Here is a 17,110-nt window from a genome sequence, read left to right on the forward strand (position 1 = left end):
GACTTGTCACCCAGACAGTTGCTGTATGAAATAACAGAAGAGCTCACAAAGGATAACGTGAAGGATGCTGCCTTTCTTCTGACGGCCTACCTCCCAAAGAAGCAACCCGTTATGGTGAGTAAACCAAAGACAAGTCAAGAAGCAAGAAATGTCAAACATATTAAAACATGCTTGCCAAAAATCTAAATAAAGCCGGAGTTATAAAAGAAATCCTAAAAAGTTAAATGAGTTTTAATATCAAATCCACTTCCCTAAGAAAAGAGTGCTATAGTTGTGTTGTCAAGAGCAAAAAGGACTGTTCTTAGTCCTGGTCCTGAGGTAGGCTTTAACATACAGACATTTTGAGAAAAACATAGAAGGTAGAAGTTTTCTGAAATGCGCTTTACACGTCCATCAAAGCTGTCTTTGCCCAATCCTAGAGACTGACTTAGGTCTGCGCAGTTTAGGAGATTTTCAGTTCGGTTGAAGAAACATCAGAGGTTGCTCTTAGGTTGCTGACAGAAACTTGATCGGAGACACAGAATGGCTTTGTTACTCGGGGTAGAATGGAAAGCACGTTTAAGTTGTGACTGCTACATTGATTTTTCTTTCCCAGTCGGCTTTGGAGCTTCTGACTTCCCTGCAGAAGAAAGACCTTCTACAGGAGTCTGACCTGACTGTTATTGAATATATCTGCCGGAGAACAGCACCTCATCTCCTGAAGAAAATAGAGATATACAAACAAACAAAAGGTGTCTAATTTTGAAAAATACCGCTTATCAAATATATGTGGGTATCATTCTTCTGTGCAAGTCACGTGGCCCTTGACTTAAATCCCAAGCCAACAAGGGTTTATTAAGTATGTCTTTGTTATCCTTTGAAGGCGGGGGGCAGGTGGCAAATATGAAACATAGCCTCTTTCTTTCACTGCCTTCCTTTTACTTCCTTAAACCCTGTATTCCGTATCTGGTTAGAGATGTCTTTCTTCTGTAAACTCACTTTTCAGATTTCGGGAGAAAAAGAGCAAAAAGGAACAGAGAACGTGAAGGGAGGCAGGGAAAGGGCTTGGGCTTCACTCCATTCCTTCCATATAATAATAATAAACCTTTATTGTCAAAGTACAACATGTGTACATTGAGATTAGCTGAGCCTCCCCCCGTTCTTCCTTCCCCCCAACACACAGTGACAACAAACCCTCCATCCTACCACACCATGTGAACCAACTACACCACACACCGGCCTCCCAAGTCAATTCTGCATAAGTTCACAGAGATTATATCCCATTCAAAAGCCTAACAGCCCACAGATAAAAGCTGTTTTTCAGCCTGTTGGTACGGCTGGCTATACTCCTATGTCTCCTACCCGATGGTAGGAGAGTAAAGAGATACCGTCTGTATCATGTAACAAATAGGCAAGAATATAGTTAACACAAAACTATATTTAGTATGTGACTTGGGACCATCTGGTGGTTTACCCCCAATTTCAAATATACCAGCTAACCTGCAACTCCTATTGATTATGGGTTATTTAAGTGGCTTTGGACTACTTCCAAGCATATGGAAAAGAAATGTTGATCCGTAATTAAAGTTGCCATAAATATTTTCTAACTTCTACAAAAACACCCTTATGTGAGGTAAAAAAAAATCTTTAGGGGGGACTGCTAATCCAGCAGGTGGAAAAGGTGTTTCTTTAGTCAAGATGCTTCAGAGCTGCATCTGCCTGTATAGAATGGCATTGCCAGAAAAGATTGAGGGAAAGGCCAGAAAGAAACCTCACATTTCTTTTTCCTCTTCATTCAGCATCCTGTCCCAACCTCGCCTGTCTCTTACCTTTTTGTTTGTTGATTGCAGGTGGCAAACTTAAGCATCTCCTAAGCTGATCAGGGCTGAATTTGCCCCATTAGTCTTTCTTAAAGGCATCATGTTTGGATAAGACATGTATTATGCATTAGCCATGGTGGTGCAGTGGTTAGAATGCCGTGCTGCAGGCTACTTATACTGACTGCCGGCTGCCAGTATTTTATTTATTTATTTATTTATTTTATTTTAATTCCATTTATATCCCGCCCTTCTCCGAAGACTCAGGGCGGCTTACAAGCTTAGCAATAGCCTTCATTCTATGTATATGCCTGCTTATTAGGGCTTTCACACACACCCCAAGCGGCATTATTACAAAGTCAGCTTAATTGCCCCCAACAATCTGGGTCCTCATTTTACCTACCTCGGAAGGATGGAAGGCTGAGTCAACCTTGAGTCAACCTTGAGTCAACCAGTAGTTCAGGTCTCACCAGTAGTTCAGGTCTCACCAGCTCAAGCCTTCCATCCTTCCGAGGTTGGTAAAATGAGGACCCATATTGTTGGGGGCAACGTGCTGACTCTTTGAACCACTTAGAGAGGGCTGCAAAGCACTGTCAAGTGGAATATAAGTCTTAAGAGCTATTGCTAATGCTATTTTGTGCAAAAGTTCATTTATTCATTCATCGCATTGATATGGCAACCCATCTCCCATGCATGATTCTGGTTAGCATACAGAAACCCAACAGGCTATAAAAAAACAAACTTTAAAGTTATATTATAATAGAAACTATTATAAAAAAATAGTAAAATCATTAAGCCAAATATTAATTGCCACAGTTGTTAAGTGAATCACCGCAGTTGTGTTAGCAACACGGTTGTTAATATGGAGTGCAATCACTTTAAAAAACTAGGTGTTCTAAAGAGTTCCATTTTCTTTGTTCATTGTCATATGACTCTTCCTTCATCTTTTAGTCGATTAGTTAGCACTCTTAAAAATATTTAGTACTTATTTGGAAAACAAAAAGTCTGCTCTTTCCAAATCATTTTATTACCTGTTGCTTTGTAGTGCCTCATCAAGAAACCAAAGAAACTGTTCCCTCTTCTGTTTGTGCCTTTAACACACCAATTTTGGGAAACACTTCTGTCCAGGTATGCCTTAGGAAATGTTGTTTTCCATTTGTGTACAGAAGCTTGTCACAACATTTTCACCCTGGAGGAACCTTTGAAAAAATGGTCGGATCTCAGGGAATTATTATATCACAGTAGTTAGTGTGAACAGTAAACTGAGTTGTTGTACTTAAAGATTCCATCCATGTGACAACAAAGTTCAAAAACCTTTTTTCTTCATGGTCTCTCTTAATAATCCCAGCAAAGGGGCAGGCCAGCAGCTATGTTGTAACACCTAAATATTCGAGTTCTCAAATGCTAGCATTGTATGATACGCAAAGATTAAAAATGATTTTTTAATTTCCACATATCTTATGGGTCACTAGCAACCTCTCACAGAAACCCGGTTGAGAAAGGCTAGTAGAGAGTACTTTACAACCTTTTTGAAAGATGGGTAGGCTGGTTTAGCTGTTCAGTCTAGGACAAGGGTAGGCAACCTCGGCTCTTTTATGACTCATGGACTTCAACTCCCAGAATTCCTGACCCAGCATGGCTGGCTCAGGAATTCTGGGAATTAAAGTCCATGAGTCATAAAAGAGCCGAGGTTGCCTACCCCTGGTCTAGGACCACTAGTTATAGGGGCTCTTTAATGCTGCTTTGACTCAATTGTTTCAATTTCTCCATTACTTCCTTTTGATTATTTTATTAGTTTTTTTTAATGACTAATAATATTTTATTTTATTTCTGCATTCTGAACTCCTTGCTTATCTGCTTTGCTAACAATGCTGAATGAATACAATTTCCCAAAACTGTACCTCTTCAGCCAGCTTCTTCCAGTTTTGTGTCTCCTAGAGCAGTGGGAAAGGGAGGGTCAGGCACCTTTATGCACTCATGCGTACACATGCTAATGTGGCTGCGCACGCATGTGCACAAACGGGGCCACGAGCATGTGTGCTCCACAAATGGGGCTGCTAGTGCTGGCGCAAGGCTCATGGCTCGGCTAGCACCAGTGCAAGGGAGGGTGAGCGCATGCGGACACCGCACGCTGACCAGACACTCACGTGGGACAGTATCCAAGAGGCCATGGTCTGGTAGTAGGCCACGGTCTGGCAGTGGGCCACGGCCCATAGGTTGGGAACCTCTGTCCTAGAGGAACTGGAACTGCAAACGGAACCGGACTGATGTTATTTTTCTTTTCACACGATGGCCTTGCCACCTGGAGATTGGCTGATCTGAAACTGGCCGAATGAACTGTGGGGTGGAGTTTGTTTGGGGCCATTTTAAAAATATTGATCTGTAAGGGAATCCCTCAGATCCTGTCTATTACGCCTGCTGTCTCCTATTTCTTAGTAAAAGTTCCTGCTTGGAAAAAACTATCTCCAAGAGTTCTGCTTCTTAAGATGTGGGTGAAGTAGGTCCTAATACTAGTCTGGATTTGATTTTGAGCAAGTGAAAAGCTACTTGACAGTGAGTTCAAAGGGGAAAGAGGTTTTTGTTTTTTAAAATCTGTTAGATAGAGGCCATGCTACATGTTAGAACATAAATGCATGGCAGTATTTAATGTTCCAGCATGTATTAGAGAGGTTGGAGTATCCATTATTTTGATCTTTATTAAAAATACCCACATTGGTGATTCTGATTTGGAGAAATATCTTCTTCTTTCTTCTATTGTTCTGCGTGTCCTCTATCCTTGTTGCATATATATATCATAAAATGTAAATAATGCCTATTGCTTTATTTAATAGAAGGCACCAATTTCTGACAGTGTTTTAATATTCCATCTCACTTTTTCCTTTTAAAATGTTGCAGCTAGTATGCATAGATTACAATTTGCATCAGGAGGAAGTAGAACTAGATTAGTATTATGATGAAAGAGATGGAAATGAAATGGAACAAAAATATTTTACCAAAAGTTTTAATTTCTAACATCCTTGATCCTGTTCTTTTTCCTGATCAGACTTCTACAGTATTTGCTAGGAAATGTTTAGCCAGTTAAGTCGATTTAGGATGGCATCTTTAGGAGTAAGCTAAACTCAAAGATGGCATTCTTCTGGGTAGATATGCCAAGAAATACCTCATTTTAATTTTTCTTTCCCCCCCCCATGCAGGATCCTGTTCTTCCAAAGAATTATGGTAGGTAGTTTTGCAGTTTACTGAAATGTTCTGTTTTTTTCTAATTTGCCTGTTAGATTTAAGTTTTTGTTAAACTTTCTTGCAATTCACCTCAGCATTGTAACACGTCCTGTATGTAGATTCATAGGTCCCCCAAGGTTTATGCCAGATGAACAGGAATGCAGTCCCTTTTGCCAGACCGCTGGTAGAGCAGCCACCAGTCTTTATTCTAAAAGATCATTTGAATAATGTGGTGTCGCGTCCAGAATACTTCCAGTTCTGCTTTGTAAATACTGTCATAGACAGACTAGAAATATACTCAGAGGTCCCTTTTAATGTTTGGGAAATCAGTAGGCTGAGATATGGCACTGAAAGAAAATAAGAATCTGACATGGAAAATAAGCTGTGGCTAATAAAGGTTGAGTTATGACCATAATTGAGCCCCAAATTTCTGTTGTTGAGTTTTACCTCATCTTGCAAACTTTTTTTGCTACAATTGTTAAGTGAATCACTGCAGTTTTTAAGTGAATTATGCCGTTGTTAAGCAAATCCGGCTCCCTCCATTGACTTTGCTTTTGGAAGCTGGCTGGGAATGTCACGCATGTTGAACACATGACCCTGAAACAGGGCAACTATCCTAAATACATGCCAATTGCTAAGCGACCATGGGGATGCTGCAGTGGCTGTAATTTTGAAAAGCAGTCGTAAGTCAATTTTTCAGTGCCGTTGTAACTTCAAATGGTCACTAAATGAATGGTTTTAAGTTGAGAACTGCCTATATAAGATTTATATTAAAGTCATTGATTGAGATGGGCAATGATAGAAATTAAATATATGAATAAAAAAGAAATAACTATTTGCACTCAATTTGCAAAATAACTATTTTGGAAATTGCCAATTCTGCCGTTGAAATGTACTGCCTTTTATCTGAATCAGCCATTGTAAAACGTTAGGTAAAATATCAATTAGTACTTGGTATCAAGCTGTGTGCACAACTCCTAAATCAAGCAATAGAAATAAATAGAAATATCTGAATTTCCCTTTTTTTTCTCAGAACATCTTTACAATGGAAATTTTGGGAGCCTGCAAGAGCACATTGGAAATTTTTATTCTTTACCTGAAAATCCAGGTTGGTTTAGAAGTTTTATATGACTGGGACCTAATTTATGCTTAAAAGTCTAGTTTTAAGATAAGTAGGTGCTCTGGTTGGCATTGTATGAAACTGGAAGTACTTCATACTTGACCACAGTAGATTCCGGAAACATATCCAGTGTCCTTCTCAATCTGGACATAGAAGAAATGAGGAAAGGTAGAAATACAGAGATCCTTAAGATTCTTGTCACGGGATCTGGGAGTAGAAAGAAGTGATGAGGTGCCTTGTTTTTAATGTTTCAAAGAGCCTTTTCTTAGAATGAGATGTGAGGTTGATCCTCTTGCCTGACACTTCATCAAAACATATTTATATGTTACACACACACAGACTGACATTAGGGCAGTCTTTTTTTATGATTTCCCCCCCCCTATTTTTTTAAGAAGTCTCTGTGTGATTCTTTTATGACAAGAAATAAGATGATCGTTTGGGCTACAAATCACATAACAACTCTAGATCATGCTAATTGGAACTGATGGGAGATGCTTTGATCCAGCCAGACGACATCCAATTACTTGTGTGCTTTTCCCCAAAAGATACTTACTTCAGTACTCTGACCCTGCTTGTCTTCTCATTTTAAAAGTTTTGTGATCTATTTTAAAGTGCAAATAGAAATGTATTGTGAATATTTTATTTTTATTTCATACTTTTGTGAACTGCCAAAAGTCATGAAAGGTAGCAGAATTTTTATATCTGTTAATGTGGTAGAATTGGCAGCTTATAGGAGAGGGTGGAGTAAAAGGGCCTTCCAGCATGGAGTGGTTCGATGGACGGATACAAAAGAGACCAGATGATTGAGGATCTCCAGAGATCCGGACCGCACAGGGAAGGAAGGCAGACATTCCATTCCTTAAAGAGTCCCTAGTCTGCGCAGCTGTGTCCCAGAAGCAGCCATTGTTTCAAGTCTTGTCACAATTTTTTGTGGCCAGACTGAAATAGTGATTGCTTATGTGATGTGGTTGTGTAGCCCACCAACAAAGTGATCTGCTGTGCTTTCCTAATGCAGTCTGCGTTGTGGAAAGTGCTGTGGCCGTGCTAAAAAAGCATGGTCCCTTCTGGGACAGAGCTGCGTGGCCCAGGGATGCTGAGGGGCAGAGTGGCCTATCCTTCTCCCTCAATGTGAGGTCCTGACTCTGAATAGATAAGTGAGTGTAATGGGAGGTAGGGAGGAAGCCCAAGCCCTTCTGTGACCTGGGGGTGGGGGTGGGGGAGAGGAAGCAGGCCCAAGGGCTGAGGGTGCAGTTTGGGGGACTGTGGTGGTGCAGCAGCAGCTGTAACTTCAAAACCAGGTTGTAAGTAGCTTTTGGGGGGGTGTCTTTCATAACTTCAAACAGTTGCTAAGTGACTGGTCGTAAGTCAAGGACTACCTGTACCAGCCAGTCCTGGAAGTTCTGGCCACTATAGCACCAATGCAGTCCCATGAACAAAATTTGCATGCTTAGCAAGTAGCTTGCGCTTACAACTGGTTGCAGAACCCTGTGGCCACATCTTTCAGAACTTCTCGGCTAGCTTTCAACAAGCAATGCCAATGAGGAAGTCAGCAAGGAAGATCACAACTCAAGGGCTACCTGTATTGTCTTCAGCATTCTACTCTCAAATGATTAAATTGAGATAAGATAAATCTTTTTTAAGTCCAATTATTTCTTTGTCATTTTTTTAGGTCTCAAGGCAGAACCTGTGCTTGATTCCTTGAGACAGGGATTACAACAAACTGTCAGGAAGAATGATTTGCATGCTGCACCAGTGGTTTGTATCTTCTGAATTGTTTCTCGTGTATTCCAATCAATCAGTATATCTATTGGAGCAACATATACCCCAAATCTAGCTGTTTAGTATATTTTTATGTTGGCCAATTCTTAACTTTTAAAAATCCTTTTACAACATGTTGGACAATATGAAGCCCTTCAGATGCTATTGAACTTCAATTCTCATTAGACCCAGTAAGGAGGTTTAATAGCCAGGATTCATGAGAATTGTAATGCAATGGGTCAACAGACCATCTATTGCTCTCCCCACCTTGTTGCAACTTTGTTTGATCTGTGAGGACCTGACACCAGTGTAGCTATAGCTGCATTTTCAACTCAGGCCTCATTTCTAGAAGCAATCAAAGAAAGCTATAGAGTCATTAGAGAAGTGATCTGGATGACTCTGAGATAGTTTGTCCTTCACACACAAAATAATGTCCAGTTTGTAAGTTGTAATAGTGGTGTTGGTTTTAAAGGCAATGAATTTTGCATGTTAGATGTTTGTGACAAACATTGGAGTGCAAAGCCTGTTAATTAAGAGCAGAGAATTGAAAGTCATCAATATTAGGATATGATACCTTTGGTGTGACTTAGCAGGATTGCTGTTAAATCCTAGCTGGTTTTCCAGCAATTGAGGAATGAAGCTGGCATAGACCAGACTGCCTCAATTAAAGAACGTTTTGTTAGGATTCCAGACACTGTTGCAACTGAAATTCATTGATATTTAGCTGTCAGGTATAAGGTAGTTCAGACCAAGAAAGCAATGCCATACAGATCTAAAACTACTTTTATTGGAACAGCTGTAGTACAAGAATCTTGCAACTCTGAATGCACTGGTCAAATCATTCCCTTCTAAGAGACTCTCCCTCCTGTCCTTCAGGGGCATTCCCTATACCAGGGGTAGGCAACCTTGGCTCTTTTATGACTCATGGACTTCAACTCCCAGAATTCCTGAGCCTACCCCTTCCCTATATCATCCACAGGCACTTTTGGTAATGCTAATATTATTAAGATCTCACAAACAGAAGTCTGATGCTTTTTTCCGGTCCTTCATTCTGCAGACATTGAAACAATATAAAATGGATGGGCAGTACAGAGGATATTGTCTTATTATTAACAATGTCAACTTTGAAGGTGATCTCAAAAAAAGAAATGGATCTGAAAAAGATGCCAGTAAGTGGCTTAAACGTTTATATTGGAATGCCCCCTTTCTTTTTTTAATTGCTTCTGTATGTTTCTATAAAGTGCTTTTAACATTAGTAAAGGTAAAGGTTCCCCCGCACATGCGTGCTAGTCGTTTCCAACTCTAGGGGCCGGTGCTCATCTCCGTTTCAAAGCCGAAGAGCCAGCGCTTGTCCGAGGACGTCTCCGTGGTCATGTGGCCGGCATGACTAGACGCCAAAGGCGCACGGAGCGCTGTTACCTTCCCACCGTAGTGGTCCCTATTTTTCTACTTGCATTTTTACGTGCTTTCGAACTGCTAGGTTGGCAGAAGCTGGGACGAGTAACAGGCGCTCACTCTGTTACGCGGCACTCGGGATTCGACCCGCCAAACTGCCGACCTTCTGATCGACAAGCTCAGCGTCCTAACCCACTGAGCAGCAAATGATCACTAATATGTACCTTTAATGTGGTTTTGGGCTGTAAAAGTTTTTTTGGTATTGTTGCTGCCTGTGTCCAGATTTTTTTAATCTCCCAGTTTATTCCACAGAAGGTGCCAGGCTAAGGTTTTATCACTGAGAGATCATTAGCTCAGTGAAAATAAGTAGAATTGACATATACAAATGAAAATTAAGTTGCAGTTCTAATGGATTGGAGCGTTCGCACTGCAGCTTCCATGTATATTGTGGAGAGTGGCAATTCTTTTTCCATCAACTTTCTCATAAGAGAGTACAAATAATCCTGACTCATGAACCGTAATTGCCACCAGCAATTCTGTCACTAAGTGATGTGGTTGTTAAGTGAAAAGTCAGATGACTTCCTGACTTACAAAGTTGGTTGGTTCCAGCTGCGGTTATTAAGAAAATCATCACAGGTCATTAAACACAATGTCATATGACTGCAACTTCTTTCTCCTTGTCAGCTGTGAAGCACACAAATGGCAATTCTATGACTGAGGGACATTGTCGCAATCATAAATGTGCATTGATTGCCAAGTGCTCAAATCCTAATCACATGACCATAGGGATGTTGCAGTGGCCACAACTTTGAGGACCAATGGTATGTCTCCTTGTTCAACACTGCTGTAACTCTCAATGGTCAATAAATGAAGATTACCTGTGTGTTATTACTTCCGCTCCTCATGTTGAATATAAGCAAGATGTCTGCTGTAGTGATTAAAGGTAAAGGTAAAGGTTCCCCCGCACATGCATGCTAGTCGTTTCCAACTCTAGGGGCCGGTGCTCATCTCCGTTTCAAAGCCGAAGAGCCAGCGCTTGTCCGAGGACGTCTCCGTGATCATGTGGCCGGCATGACTAGACACCAAAGGCGCACGGAACGCTGTTACCTTCCCACCGTAGTGGTCCCTATTTTTCTACTTGCATTTTTACGTGCTTTCGAACTGCTAGGTTGGCAGAAGCTGAGACGAGTAACAGGCGCTCACTCTGTTACGCGGCACTCGGGATTCGACCTGTCAAACTGCCGACCTTCTGATCGACAAGCTCAGCGTCCTAACCCACTGAGCCACCGCGTCCCTAGTGCTGTAGTGATTAAGGGAGGACAATAGCCATTAGAGAACAGTTTGTATATCTTTTCACATGGCTGTCTACATTTAAGTCCTTCCTGTTCAATGAAGAAAGATTGGAGATGTCAGGGACCTGGCTGGTGTTTACAATTCCACAGCTCCTCTGCAAACTCCATCAGACTATTGAAATGGGCCAATAGGCTCTCTTGTTAAGTTTCAGTTCAGATCATTATTTATTTTCTGCGTATATCGCAAGTTTATAAGAAGTAAACAAGTAAGGACTGTCATAAGCCTAGTAGATTACCAGAAAAGACCATTTTGTTACTAATTGCAAAATCTGTTTTTTATCCTAAAAATACAGAAATAGAAAATGTTGGGATATCTTTTCTGTGTAATTTAGAGCCATGTTAATGGCACATTGACTGTGTGTTTACTGACCTGATTTTATGAAGAGTTTATGAAAATCTTTGCCTTATGTCTTTGTAACAGTGGAGCTGAAACGTGTGTTCACCTGGCTTGGATTCAAAGTGAAAAAGTATGACGACCAGAGTTCCACAGAAATTGAAAAACTTTTGAAGTTCTGGCAGTCTTCTGAGGACTGGAAAGACAGTGACTGTCTGGTATGCTGCATTCTATCTCATGGAAAATCTGGGAAAATTTTTGGGACAGATGAATGTCTGATTCCAATCCGTACCATCACGTCATACTTCAAAGCCAACAGCTGCCCATTGTTGGCTCAGAAACCTAAGATCTTCTTCATCCAGGCATGTCAGGGTGAAAAGAAACAGCGGCCAAGCTTCCTCGAAGAAGATGCCTCATTTGAACTAGATGCACAGAGTTCAGGATTTGTGTCTTCCCAGCAGATGACCTCAAGTATTCCAGATGAAGCAGATTTCCTGCTCGGCATGGCCACTGTAGATGGCTGTCTCTCTTTCCGACATGTTTATGAAGGGTCTTGGTACATTCAGGCTCTTTGCCGCAAGTTGCAGCTCCTGGTGCCAAGGTAGGATTCATGGTAGATGGAAGCCTTCTCTTTAAAGTGACTGTTCTGAGTGAACTACCAAGTATAGATTCATAAGCTGTAAGTAGGCCACTTAGCCCGCTCTAAATGGACTTTCACACAAGCCACCAGGCACCAGCTCAAAATCCTGATAGCACAGTCTAGCCTGAGTTAGGGATTTCCCTTCAACCATAATCCTGTGAGAGAGAGTGAGCTGGGAGAATGTGACTATTCCAAGGAGCTACAATAGCCCTCAGCCTGGGTCTCCCAGTCTTCCCAACATCTTAGCCACAATGCCACCCTGGCTCTAATAAGCTCTGTTCTTGGGGAAATAATAACATAAATTCTTGATTGCAGAGAAGCTGGGGTCCTAAGAAATTTCTAACATGCTAAAGAATTTGTCTCCAGGCCTAAACACAGTTGATTTTGTGCTTTTTGATTTGTAATTATAGTAGTTTATAATCCAGTGATAATACGAATGTAAGTGCAAAGTAAGAATTGATATTTTGTTCATGTTCATTTTCTTCTCTTTAGAGGTGAAGATATATTATCCATTCTTACCGAAGTCAATGAAGAAGTGAGCAAATGTGCAGATCCTCACCACAGGTGGAAACAAATGCCCCAACCAGCTTATACTCTCAGGAAAAAAATGATCTTCCCTGTGCCTAAAGAACCTTTTGCACCATCGGAACAGAATTCAGACATGCAATAATTTAGATTGCTGGGGACTTAGAGAGGGAAAAGTGGTGAGTTCCAAAAGAACTCTTTTCTCTTCTTTTCATTAATTCTTTGTTGTGCTTTGAACAGGTATACCCGTTGTCTTCTCGAAGCTGTTTGAGGTTTAAGAAGTTGAAGAGGCAGGCACTTTCCCCATCTGCCACTCATTGCATATATCAAAAATGATTTGAATGATCAGCACATTTCTTGAGCGAGCCTCCTTTGCTAGAGCTGAAGGGTCTCAGATGTGGTCTAACTAGGTTTGCTTGATGAGAATCATTGATGCTCAGGGGTAGATCTCCAAACCCAGCAGCAATTTTTGTGGGTTAAACACAGTGATCTTTTTTTAATACAACCACATTTGCCATAAATAAATTAACATGCCCTTCAGCTATTAAATACAGTGGATACTCTGCTATATTTATTTAACGCTTATTGAGGCAGAGAAGATGCAGTTTGCAGAACTGCTGCCTTATGTTAAGAAATCTTGATTGTAGAGCTTGCCTAAGTTCCAACTCTTTTGCAAGAAGTTAATGAAATCCAGAACAAAATCCATATAAAAGACAGAACCTGGTAGTTCTTTTTCCCCTGTTCAAGGGGAAAATGTTTCCTCTAATCCACAGAGTAGATATGCACTGTGCATTGTAAATGTACAGTTCCATACCTGTACATTGTAAATGTGCAGTTGTAAATTGAACATTTGAACGGTTGTATTACAATGAGGAGAAGGAAATGAAGTGAAATGATAAATTACAAAGCAGTGTTTTTAGAGCAGTGAGATAAGACTTCAGTAAGAAGTAATGATAAATAATTATACGTTATTGCAAAGACTGGCAAAGGAGGATGCAAATAGGCAAATCTGAAGCCGTTAAAAAACTTGTATCAGGAAGGAAGTAACAGAAGTCTTGATTTGCTATGTATTTTGGAAAAAAGGTTTGTACTTATATCTTCTGGAAAATAGGCAGAATCTCACATGTAGACTCACATTCCAGGATTTAGAGCCAAATAGGAGGTTGGAGCAAGTCTGGGGCCATGTGCATCCCTTAAGGAAGCTGTCCTTTCCTGGATGTGCCCAGTAGCTATACAATTCCACAAACATATGGGTTACGGAAGCACCAATAGTGCCTTTTGGCTTCAGATCTGAAGTGCTATGTATCTCTAAAATTCAGCTCCTTTTTATTGATGATCATTTCAGTGTTTTAAGTACTGTATATACTTGAGTATAAGCCGAATTTTTCAGCCCACTTTTTGGGCTGAAAAATTCCACTTCGGCTTATACTCCAGTCAACAAAAAAACTTACCGAGGGCTTGTGTGCGGCCGAGGCTTTGGTGCTTCCGGGATCGCGCGCACCTCTCCCAAGCCACCGCCATCCGGAGACCTGCCGAAGTTTGGGGAGTTTTGGGGAGGTGCGTGCGCACCTCCCCAAACCTCCCCAAACGTCGGCAGGTCTCCGGACCTCCGCGCCTTGCCTGCCTGCTTCTTTCCGCAGCGGAAAGAAGCAGGCAGGCAGGGCGCGGAGGAACGGAGACCTGCCGACGTTTGGGGAGGTTTGGGCGCCTCCCCAAACCTCCCCAAACGTCGACAGGTCTCCGTTCCTCCGCGCAGACCTGCCGACGTTTGGGGAGGTTTGGGCGCCTCCCCAAACCTCCCCAAACGTCGGCAGGTCTCCGTTCCTCCTGCCGACGTTTGGGGAGGTTTGGGCGCCTCCCCAAACCTCCCCAAACGTCGGCAGGTCTCCGTTCCTCCGCGCAGACCTGCCGACATTTGGGGAGGTTTGGGCGCCTCCCCAAACCTCCCCAAACGTCGGCAGGTCTCCGTTCCTCCTGCCGACGTTTGGGGAGGTTTGGGCGCCTCCCCAAACCTCCCCAAACGTCGGCAGGTTATGCCCTTTTTATATAATCTATATCATAACATGTCCACCATCTGGCCAAGGAAACATTTATTCTATTTATCAGCTAATGAGGGGAAAAATATGGCACAAAACCATTGGACAGTAACTGATAAAAATAAAGTGAAAAACAGAGTGATACATGTATGTAAGTAACACTTCTGGTCTTCCAGCTTCGGCCTGATGTTCTGAAGAAACAGCTTCACACAAGTCTCCGTAAGCCAATTCTTCATGCATGGCTTTAATCAAACAATCCATAAACACTACTTTTTTGGGCATTAAATATCTCTTCATTCTTCTCAATAAGCTTGTTCCTGAGGAAGAAAAAAGAGCAATGTTTTTTTTCCTGCCTTTGTACAGGGAGACTCCAGAACCTATAGCATACAAAATGTTGGAAACCATTTCCTTCAATCCCAGATCATATTGGGGAGTGACAGACACCCCCAATTTCCCCCTCACGTGGTGTGTCACTCATTGCACAATCAAGTGAAAGTGGTTTATAAGAAGCTGGTTGAAATTCTGTACTAAAACAACTAAAAGTATCAAATGTTTTGTTTGGCCAAGTTATAACCATGTGTGGCAAGGGCACCCATGTACCAAAGCACACCCTGAATTGATTTATAAATTCAAATTGGGTTGTGGAAAAAGTCAGTTTTTAGGCTTGGTTCTGTACAATGAAGTTAAAGACTCTCTTGTTTATGATCCAGCATGCCACAAAGGCACATTTGAGCATGTCAGTTTTTGTTGGTTTTTTAGTTGGTTTGGGGACTCCATGATTAGATAAATGTGCTTGGAAGATATGGGAACATTTTGGAAGAAAAGTCTAAAAGCATAATTTCAGTGCAGCTCTCACCCTTAACCTGAGAGTAATTCCTCTTGAAACAATGGGACTTACTTTTGACAATCTGTGTGTAAGGGCGTGCTATTAAGTCATAGGGACAGTCATGGAATCAGATCTCATCATGAATATTGTTACTGATATCAGTGAGACTCCCAACCAACTCATTATCTCAAAAGTAAATTCAATTGTCCTAATGATACAGAATATTACAACTGGAACTTAAGCTATTAAATCAATGCATAATACAATTCTGTTATTACTGAATGTTACTGCATGCAGTTCTAACAATAATTTTAAATGTTTATTTTAACAGCAAATATTTCCAAGGACAAGAAGTTTAGACATTCGGCTTCCCATTCATTAAGATTTTCTGAAATCTCTCCTTTCCTCCCTACATCTTTGCCCTTGTCACCCCTAAGCTAAAAAAATCTTCCAGAAGGGTGAATTTGGCAAATAATCTCACCAAGCTAATAAAATACAAGTATCCAGAATGAACACCTAATCTTGATAGGTATTCTCCATCTCCTACCTAAATAATTTAATTCAAGTATATTTAAATCACCTCATAGATAGGCAGCAAACAATTTTAATAAATAAATTGGAAATCCTACCTTTTTAGCATGGTTTGTTTCACAAACCTCAGTGAATCTGCAAGGCTTTTTTTAAAAAAAAAAACTCAACAGACTAATTTTACAAGGTTTTTCCCCCCACCTCAAAATGTTGTTTTCTTCTGTCAAAGAAGCTATATTAATTCGATATTTCTCTTCAGCAGCTACCAGTTTTTGTTGAAGAGTTTTCTCTGTCTCTGCCGTTTTGCCTTTCTATAGTGGAGAAAACAAACTTGAGTTTTGGAAAAGTGGGAAGCAACATACTAATTTCTTTATCATCAGCAAACTTCTATCATCAATGAAATCTTCTCTTGCCATTATTTGGAAGAGCATTGGTTCCTGAGCACTCTTTAAATTAGCATTGAACTAGAGAATTTTTATCTTAATATTAGGCACCTTGTGGCCATTTCTTTTTAGAGGTAGTCATTTGCTTGGTCACTATGCAAGAAAGGATGGAATTTTAACTGACTGTCCCCAAACTGTAACTTAAAACTTCTGCATCACTGCCGGTTGACCTTATCTTTGTTGGTATTTAACAACCCAAATTTTAACTATTTTTATTTCCTAATGAGCTTTTCCTCCTTGTTTTTTGCTACAAATGATGGTGTCTGCAAATCTCTCATTAATGTTCTGATCTCCAGTTCTAATTCCTGCTGTCATCTCTACTAATCCTGCTATTCTTGTATTCTCAGTATTCTTGTATTCTACAGTATGCATTCTCTTCTCCAGATTCAGTGCCAATATCTGTTCATTTAACAGTTCCTCAGAATAATAATCAGGTGTTTGTTACATCGCACATTCTGGTATGATTACACAATCAACAATTTTGCTGTATTCAGTAAACATGAATCTTACATTTTTTGCTCTTGCCATTATCTTATTAATGTTATGCTTGTTAGCTATTCTCATGTCTTGCTCTCCCCATATGTTTTCCTCTCCTTAAACAAAACTTTGCTTGCACAAAGAATTAATGCGTTGATTCAGTGACTTGCACAATCTCTTGCCTCTGCCTTGTTTGGGAGGACAGAGTGATAAGCAAGTAAGAGAGAGTTGCAGGAATAAGGTTCCACGGCAAGGGACTATAGCAGTGAGAGGCAAACAAAACCAGAGGCAATTGAAAGCAACTACAGCAACCATTAAATAGGCCACGTTTCAGAATTCTCAGCGATGTAGTATTTAGCGGATGGCACATTATCAGAGTAGAAAAAACAGTCTCTAAGATGCAGAGTTTAAGTTTATTTCTGTTGGGTATGATAGGGAAAAGAAACAAAATGATTAATGCCCATTTCAAGAACATCCATGGAGCACTAGCTGAACGTGGGAACTGACTTTGCTGTTGCTGGACAACCACACGTAGAGGTACACTTCACCAAAGGCCACAGGATTTATTGGAATAAAAAAGGATATACATGAAATATTGATGCAGATGAAAGCTCTCTCTTGCAGAGGTAAAGAAAAGCCCCTAGCTTGCGAGCAAGGCTGA

At 40.8% G+C, this 17,110-nt stretch overlaps 2 protein-coding genes across 7 annotated transcripts in view; one reads left to right on the plus strand and one right to left on the minus strand.

Annotated features, from left to right (window-relative positions):
* The window catches only part of CASP10 (caspase 10), a gene marked incomplete at its 3' end in the record, with an annotated part of 44,682 nt that overhangs the window by 25,144 nt on the left and 2,428 nt on the right, over positions 1 to 17,110 (plus strand). For 3 of the 6 annotated variants that reach the window (XM_081342262.1, XM_081342261.1, XM_081342260.1), the window contains exons 3-11: positions 15 to 114; positions 596 to 731; positions 2,842 to 2,924; positions 4,991 to 5,015; positions 6,049 to 6,123; positions 7,805 to 7,890; positions 8,951 to 9,062; positions 11,062 to 11,575; positions 12,107 to 12,318. In XM_081342262.1, coding sequence (XP_081198388.1) covers positions 15 to 114; positions 596 to 731; positions 2,842 to 2,924; positions 4,991 to 5,015; positions 6,049 to 6,123; positions 7,805 to 7,890; positions 8,951 to 9,062; positions 11,062 to 11,575; positions 12,107 to 12,284 — 1,309 coding nt within the window. Of the gene's footprint in view, positions 1 to 14; positions 115 to 595; positions 732 to 2,841; positions 2,925 to 4,990; positions 5,016 to 6,048; positions 6,124 to 7,804; positions 7,891 to 8,950; positions 9,063 to 11,061; positions 11,580 to 12,106; positions 12,319 to 14,351; positions 14,395 to 16,356; positions 16,431 to 17,110 lie in introns of those variants that run through there. The other 3 variants (XR_014028298.1, XR_014028299.1, XM_081342263.1) reach the window with 3 other exon arrangements.
* Positions 14,375 to 17,110, minus strand: part of FLACC1 (flagellum associated containing coiled-coil domains 1) — a 36,392-nt gene continuing 33,656 nt past the window's right edge. Inside the window, exons 14-15 of the mRNA XM_081342406.1 lie at positions 15,731 to 15,840; positions 14,375 to 14,492 (exon numbers count right to left, since the gene is read on the minus strand). Coding sequence (XP_081198532.1) covers positions 14,420 to 14,492; positions 15,731 to 15,840 — 183 coding nt within the window. The 3' untranslated portion in view covers positions 14,375 to 14,419. The remainder of the gene's footprint in view (positions 14,493 to 15,730; positions 15,841 to 17,110) is intronic.

Source organism: Vipera berus, assembly GCF_964194415.1.
Source record: "Vipera berus genome assembly, chromosome: 1".
Taxonomy (NCBI): Eukaryota; Metazoa; Chordata; class Lepidosauria; order Squamata; family Viperidae; genus Vipera; species Vipera berus.